At 33.7% G+C, this 8,854-nt stretch overlaps 1 protein-coding gene across 1 annotated transcript in view; it reads right to left on the bottom strand.

The window, feature by feature from the left end:
- Positions 1-4,277: 4,277 nt before the first annotated feature.
- The window catches only part of LOC136027863 (peptidoglycan-recognition protein SC2-like), a 28,284-nt gene continuing 23,707 nt past the window's right edge, over positions 4,278-8,854 (bottom strand). The window contains exon 4 of the mRNA XM_065705280.1: positions 4,278-4,537. Within this exon, the coding sequence (XP_065561352.1) occupies positions 4,353-4,537 (185 nt within the window). The 3' untranslated portion in view covers positions 4,278-4,352. The remainder of the gene's footprint in view (positions 4,538-8,854) is intronic.

Here is an 8,854-nt window from a genome sequence, read left to right as displayed (position 1 = left end):
CTTGACATCGATTAGGAAATAATATAGATTTAATGTAAATGTAGTAAGTATAAATATAATAAAAAAATTACATAAATGTAATAAATATATCGTTTTCAAGGTCCATTTTTTGAACCGATATAAATATAAAAAGTAAAGAAAAAATATTATACCTTGTCAATAATGGGATATTTTAAGATTATTTATTGTGTATCAAATTTATAATAGTTTATCTTTCAGTAAATGGGACGTCCTCCCTTGCTTGGCGTTACTTATTAAATAATATAAACGTTATAATAAATATCAATACAAAGAAACGATAACAAATATAAAATAAATATAAAAATGTATAATTTTCATAGTAAATTTTTCAAACTGATATAAAAATGTAAAGTTTGGAAATATTTACTTATTCTTCTAGATGAGAGACCTTGTTAATCACCTTTCATTTCGTTTGCGGAAGAAGTTGGACGACGCCCTTCATTGGTTGCTTCCCAAGCGATGGATTCCTCTCTATACATCGGTGACATTCTCCAGAATGCAATACTATCATTGCATCCAGCATCGCACTGACCCAAACACTAAGATTTACTACAAGTAATTTCCATATTGGAACACGCAATTCATTTAATCATTCTAGTATGCAATAACAGGGGGTTCTTTTTGCATGTAATGGGTTATCATGTAGAATGTATTAGCCGAATCAAAATGTTAGAAAGAGTTTCATTGTCCAACTGGTTAGGACTTCTTTCCATTGAGGGGAAATCACTTTCGAATCCTAATGTGGACGAAAATCTTTAGGCTATAAATGTTCCCTAGGAAAACATCTTGAAAATAAATGAAATCTCAAAAAGAAAAAAAAACGCCTCGAGAGAAAAGAAACAACTTGAAAGAAAATTAAATATCCTGAAGTTTTATTTAACATCCCACCTGTGTGGCCTCCTCAGTTACAAGTGGGGGTTCCCTATGGGCCCTGAAGAAAAAATCAGGTGAGGATGCGCATCATCATAAACAGAGGTAAACACTCCATGATTATACATCTTGAAAAACATCTCGAAGAAAAAATATCTTAATAAAAATTAAAATTGCTAGTGTCCTTTTTAAGTGACAAAAACGATTTGAGGGTAACTAGCCCTCCGAAAGTCCCCTGCTGCTAGATCGTCCGACCAGAATTATGAGATAGTAATTTTATTCAGCATAGATAAAGAATCCAATAACCACTCTTATGGTGATGACCCGACACTCCATAGTTCCTGGGAAAAGGACTGTAAGCTAAGCAATTATGGTCCAACAAAACTCAATGGATGAAATTAGATTAATAGAGTCCGTAGTTCAGATGGTAGAGCTTGAACTTTGAATTAAGACATCAAACGTTTAAGTCTTTAAAGGGTGTTTTCAATCCTGGTGTTGTACCTTCTTTATGATTGTTTTTATATCATCTCTGATAGCATATTCAAGTTTCAATAGAGTAAACGAATCAATTTCTCAAAAAATTTGCTAAGAGCAACGCGCAATATCATCTGATAACACTCTCTAAAGCACTACTTAACATGCAGGTGCATACCAAATTTAGGCAAATTCTGGTAATTGATTAGCTCTGTGTGTCAATTATTGCAGTCATATTGGAACACGCAATTCATTTAATCATTCTAGTATGCAAGAACAGGGGGTTCTTTTTGCGTGCAATGGGTTATCATGTAGAATGTATTAGCCGGATCAAAATGTTAGAAAGAGTTTCATAGTCTAACTGGTTAGGACTTCTTTCCATTGAGGGGAAATCACTTTCGAATCCTAATGTGGACGAAAATCTTTAGGCTATAAATGTTCCCTAGGAAAACATCTTGGAAATAAATGAAATCTCAAGAAGAAAAAAAACGCCTCGAAAGAAAAGAAACAACTTGAAAAAAAATAAAACATCTTAAGGTTTTATTTAACATCCCACGTGTGTGGCCTCCTCAGTTACAAGTGGGGGTTCCCTATGGGCCCTGAAGAAAAAATCAGGTGAGAATGCGCATAATCATAAACAGAGGTAAACACTCCACGATTATACATCTTGAAAAACATACCGAAGAAAAAATACCTCAATAAAAATTAAAATTGCTAGTGTCCTTTTTAAGCGACAAAAAAGATTTGAGGGTAACTAGCCCCTCGAAAGTCCCCTTCTACTAGAGCCGTCCGACCAGAATTATGAGATGGTAATTTTATTCAGCATAGTTAAAGAATCCAATAACCATTTTTATGGTGATGACCCGACACTCCATAGTTCCTGGGAAAAGGACTGTAAGTTAAGCAATTATGATCCTACATAACTCAATGGATGAAATTAGATTAATAGAGTCCGTAGTTCAGATGGTAGAGCTTGAACTTTGAATTAAGACACCAAAGGTTTTTAAGTCTTTAAAGGGTGTTTTCAATCCTGGTGTTGAACCTTCTTTATGATTGTGGGGATAACCTGTATTTGTTAAGGCAGACTTTTGTAATTTTTGACCAATGTTGTTTTTCCTACTGCGCCAAAAAACTACGACTAACCGCCAAAATTTGATTGATTTTGAGGTTGATTTTTTTTTTTTAAATACTGGATGAAACAAAGCTTCACCTTTGCTATATATTTTCTTTTAGTATCTCAGAAAAAAATTGAATTGATTAATCTGAATTCGTCAGTTATTGCTTCTTTTGGTTCCCATAGTCTTCAAATAAGGGGTTTCATATTTGTTCTTGGGAAATATTCAGATATTTTCTAGGGTGGGATTTTTTAGGGGGGATTTTGCACGGGAGGAGTTTTCCATGGGAAAGAAAGTTTCTTGGGGAACTTTCCAGGACAAATTTACATGGGGGATTGGATTTCTTAGCATTATTTGAAAAGTGTCACAAATTAAATAGAAAAAAATCGACTAGAAGTAAGGAAAAACATTAAAAGTTAAAACGAACAGAAATTATTCTAAATATGAAGAGGGTGTTCCCCCAGTGGCAAAACTAAAATATATCATGAGAGTACTTTTTATTGTTGCCATAAAGGGTGAGGCTGTCGCAGTGCAAGCTCCCTTCATACTTGTACTAGATCGAATAGCAAAAATGAACAGAAATTAAAGCGACATTAAAACTGGAAGCAACCAGAGATTGTTCTTTGTATGAGAGCGCTGCCAACCCTGAACTTTCCGCTCTTTACGGGGAAGCATAACTAGCGCTTAACAGAATGAAAATTGTTCTTATATGAGGAGTCTGCCTTCATCCCCCAAGAACGCCTCCTCTTTGCGCTTAAGTTTAATACTGGTTTACTAATAGTATCTATAAGTGTGACCAATGTAAATAGTGGTTAATATCAAATATGTGACAAATTTCGTTTTCAAAAGGTTTGATTGAAAAAAATTACACTTCAAAGGAAATGCGCATCAATAAGGAGACAGGGAGGATGAATTTTTAGAGGCATGTATTACTTCTGACCTTCGAAGCTGACCAAAATGTGTATTTTGAAAATACTTGAACTAAATTGAAAGTAAGAAATGTGTCTATCACACAAATTATTAATTTTCCGTTTCTGTAAAACTGATACTTTCTTTATATAATATTTGAAAAAGAAATTGTTTTCAGCAAAACACAAATGATTCAAGCAGTCGGGTTTTTTTTTTTTTTACGGGGAGTTAATTCACCTCTTATTTTGTCATTTTTTGGATGCTTTAAGCTTTTGGCTGTCTCAATTTTGGCTGATTATTTAAATTAATATATCTTCATTATAGGTTTCATTTATTCATTCGGACTAATTTCTGCTATGTCCAGTTCGGGTTTATTTTTAGGCTGATTTCTCTTTGTTTTAGGTTTCATTCATTCATTTACAAAAATTTCTGTTCATTATAACTCTTACATATTATATGATTTTATTTCCTCTCGTTCAATTAATATAACCCTTTAATTTTCTTTGACAAACTTTCTTTTAGAGGTCATTTTTTTTTCAGACATTCGTAGGGCTATAATGAAATAACTGTTAGGACGGTAAGGTCACATTACATAGATGAAGGTAAGTGGAAATACCAAATGTCTTGTTCTCGAAAATCCGGCCGTGACAGCACGAAGAGCGGGACCTCCTATTTTGGGTGGGAAGAGGTCATACAATTTAAAGGATGTAGGAACTTGAGGCGAGGAAATGAAGAGTGGGAAGGGCTCTGGATAAAGTTTCATTGAGGAGGAGCTGGCGTAGTTGTGATGGGAACAAACGGCTGTGTGCTGCTATGAGTGGTTAATGACATTAGCAGCGATTGTGTAAAAACTAATCTGTGTGAACATACATTATAATGCAAAAGAAATTACACTTAAATACGGCAGGTTTATTTAAAAGCAAAAATTGAATAAAACAGAAAAGGAAAAGTATCCGATTGTCTCTATGGATTGGGGTTGTAGTTGTCCCATGACTTAATGAGGTCGTACAGAGCATTACCCGGACATTCAGTAGATGTGGCTTGACGATGACCGATTAGGCTGTATGCCGATCTGATTTTGCCGTTGCTTACACCACATGATATCAGGTTCTTAGCAGCATTTTGAGCTGAAGTGTTTGGTACGCTTGCTAAAAGTAAGACACCTCTTAAGATTAGGTATACCTCTAGGAGTTGCATACAAAACGTGTAGTAACTGTTCATATACCAGTATAACTAGATATACGTTGCATTAGCAACTTGAGGGGTTGCGGCAACCTTTGTTCGGGTTCGCCAAGCTAAAAGTTACGAGAGCAACGCTTTGGTTTTTTTTCCTCGCCTCGATTAAACGCTAAAGTTGTTAATCTGTAAGGATCTTAAAATAAATACAAGGTACACCAATTCACAGAAGTTTCAAAGCCCTCATCGCTTAAAATGATTGTAGCCTAACAGCCGATCATTACTTACAAGTCTCCTACATGTCTTACCACTGGAACCAAATTGATCTTACGATCAAATACACCAGAAAGAAATAACAGGTAAATCAACTAGCAAAAGTTACGAGCCCCTCATTCCCAAAGATCATTATGAGCAAACACCTGAAAATAGCTTAAAACTCTCCTATATCTCACAATTGGTATCGGCCTATTTTTGGTTTCAGTGTGTACCTTACTACTGAAGTTGTCAACCCCCTTAAACTTTCAAATTGATATGTCTCACGAAGGAATTTTTCTACCAAAACATGAATGACATATACTTTGATCAGCTCATCAAAAGCTATCGACTGCCTTCGAAAAAAAACTATCTGTCTCAGTTCAAAAGTTGACTTTTTTGCCGCAGGCCAAGTTGCAAATTTCATCACTTAGAAAGGAGCGAAGGATAAACTCTAATTTCTTTTGCATTGAGAGAACTTTTAAAGTTTAAGAGGCACATCTGATACCATTTCTTTACTGCGATCCCAAGTGCGAAAAAATGAATGATAAACTCAACTGAAACCATAAACAGAAATTGGTAGAAACAATAGATTTTTAGCCCCAGGTAAGAGTTCCACGAAGCTTTCCAAAATGCTAAGTCATATTCATCAATCTGGCCTAAAGTTCACACTTCCCATAAAAACCGCAGAGGTTAGACCCTTATCACTTTCTATAAATAAGGGGTGCAAGGAAAAAAAGACACGGCAAAACCAAAGTGTTGCTCTCGCAAAATAACTAAATGGTTCTGTCATATGAAGTAAGTCCAGAAAATCAAATTTTCCTTGAATACCTTGACGAAAAAATTAATTGTGTTTCATTAATTCCGAATGATCAATAAAAAAAAAAAAAATTATTTTAATGTTAAGAACCCTTAATAACTGTTGAAAAAATGCAACTCCGTCAATCCTAGCCAAATTGCCTACGCATTGCCAAAATAAATGATTTTACTTGAAAAATATTCTTCTGAGGGAAGTTTTCGTTTTCAAATGTAAGGTTAAATAAACAACTAAGAAGAACAAAAATACAAGAATTAGGCTTGTGTGTGCCCTTATAAGAGGGCACGCATTTATAAGCCTGAGCAAGAGAACGGAGGCTTATTTTCATAGAGTGGGGCTTCAATAAGGCATCTTTCAGTCAACATTTATTAAATTTCAATGGGGCCTCCAGGTTCATTGAAGAGAGCAAATTAATTTTCCCCTATTCTCCAGCTATTTGCAACTATAGCCTACATATAGATACTGCGTAAAAAAATTTACTACTTGAAAAAGCAAGGTCAAGACAATGCAATACATTTAACTTAAATTCCAGAAAACTCTCTGAACGAGGTTACATTTCTTACTGTCAAACCGTATACAAAAGAAACTATCAATATTAAGTAAATCAATGTATATCCATCGTTTTTCATATTTTTAGAGAGTTAGGACCCCTTGTCATCAAAACTGAAGCAACAAAAAAGTGTATAACAGCATAAATCACTAGTAAAGGTCGTACTATACAATATGAACGTTTAGAACTTACAATGAATGACATATCTGATTGTAACTACACTGAAATAATCTATTTTTATCCTAGATGGGATATATTGATGTAAACTACGTCATTTGTATCTTGGTTATACGCCTAATCACGCATAATCGCATGATTTCTCATTCAAGCTTTTCAACTATGAAAAAGGTATAATGGTTAGACTAGCATATGAACGTCAATAGAAAGAACTTGTATTTTAAGAATCACAGTTGTACCGAATCAAAGTACTTCTTTTCACTTCCACGAAATACTTCTCATTTGATTTTGATGCCCTCAGTAAAATAACCAAGCACTTTAATCTCTCATGAGCCCGATTATTGCTTTTCTTACAGGAAGAATGTATACATACACATATATGTCACACACACACACGCACACACACACACACACACACATATATACATATATATATATATATATATATATATATATATATATATATATATATATATATATATATATATATATATACATATATATATCTATATATATAAAAATAAGTTGTCTGTGGATCTGTGGATCAGGTGACGTCATGTTTCGGCTGACGTCATGAAATTAGTTGCCATCATTTTTGTTATGACGATGCTTAGCATATTGTAAAACACATTAATTTGGTTAATAATATACCATTTAAAACACCAAAATGAACATGCTGGAGTAGTCACTCGGTGAGAGAGGGTGTCAGAACGGAGAATGAAGGTCCCAGGTTCAAATCCTGGTTAGGCTAAAAAAGGTAAAAAACTAAAAACTAAAAAAAAACTGAAAAAAACTAAAAAAAGGCAAAAACTACAAAAAAACTAATAAAAAAAATAAAAAAGCTAAAAAAATAAAAAAACTAAAAAAAGGTAAAAAACTAAAAAAACTAAAAACTAAAAAAAAAACTAAAAAAAAGGAAAAAACTGAAAAATAGAAGAGAAAAAGAAAACTAATAAAATTAAGAATAAAAATAAAAAAAAATAAAAAAGATAAAAAAAAAAGTAAAAAGAAAAAACGAAAAAAAACTAAAAAAGCTAAAAAAAGGTAAAAACCAATAAAAAACTAAAAAGAAAAAAAAGAAAAAAACTAAAAAAAATTTTCATCTAAAAAACTAAAAAAAAACTAAAAAAGGTAAAAACTAAAAGAACTAAAAAAGAAAAAAATAAATGACGACACTCAAAGAGAAAGCGACCGGGACAAAAGGAATGTTCGATTAGCAATCAACAAAGCACCGGGACACAATGAGTATAAATGACGACCAGGACATAAGTAAAAAAAAACTAAAAAGAAGGTAAAAACTACAAAAAAACTAAAAAGAAAAAAAACTAAAAACTAATAAAAAATCTAAATAAACTAAAAAAAAAAAAAATAAAAAGGAAAAAAATAAAGGAGAAAAACAAAACTAAAAAACGAATGTATATACAGACCGGGACACCGGGATACAAATGACGACCGGGACACAGGGAATATAAATGACGACCGGGACACAGGGACAAAACTACAACGGGGACGCCGGGGGGCACAGGGGGATATAAATGACGACCGGGACACGGGGACAGGGAAGGGTCGATTAGCAATCACCATCAACAAAGCTCAAGGGCAATCATTAGAATCATGAGGTATAGATCTGAATACGGATTGTTTTCCCATGGACCATTATATGTTGCATGTTCAAGAGTCGGTAAACCTGACAATCTATTTATATGCACAGACAATGGGACAGCAAAGAATGTTGTATATTCGCAAGTTTTACGTAGTTAAAAACATATATATATATATCTATCTATATTCACAGGTGGGACATAGGGACACAACTACAATGGCGCGTAACTAATATGGCGCGTAACGACTTACGCGTGCGGGGGGTTCTTGGGGGGGGGCGAAGCGCCCCCATTTATATGCACAGACAATGGGACAGCGAAGAATGTTGTATATTCGCATGTTTTACGTAGTTAAAAACATATATTTATATCTATCTCTATTCACAGGTGGGACACGGGGACACAACTACAATGGCGCGTAACTAATATGGCGCGTAACGACTTACGCGCGCGGGGGGGCTTGGGGGGGCGCGAAGCGCCCCACCAACTAGGTGTTGGGGTGGCGCGAAGCGCCACCCCAACAGCTAGTATATATATATATATATATATATATATATATATATATATATATATATATATATATATATATATATATATATATATATATATATATATATATATATATATATATATATATATATATATATATATATATATATATATATATATATATATATATATATATATATATATATATATATATATATATATATATATATATATATTCTATATATAAAAATAAGTTGTCTGTGTGTGTGTGTGTCGAGTGACGTCATGTTTGTGTGTCGACTGACGTCATTATAAGGATTGAGCTGTATGCGTTATAAAGGTGTTTGTCGACTGACGTCATGTTTGGCAACTGATGAAATTCCATACCGGGACACCGGGACAC

Source organism: Artemia franciscana, chromosome 1 (assembly GCF_032884065.1).
Source record: "Artemia franciscana chromosome 1, ASM3288406v1, whole genome shotgun sequence".
Classification (NCBI taxonomy): domain Eukaryota; kingdom Metazoa; phylum Arthropoda; class Branchiopoda; order Anostraca; family Artemiidae; genus Artemia; species Artemia franciscana.
The sequence above is the reverse complement of the archived record's forward strand: the minus strand, read 5'-3'. Positions and strand labels throughout refer to the sequence as shown.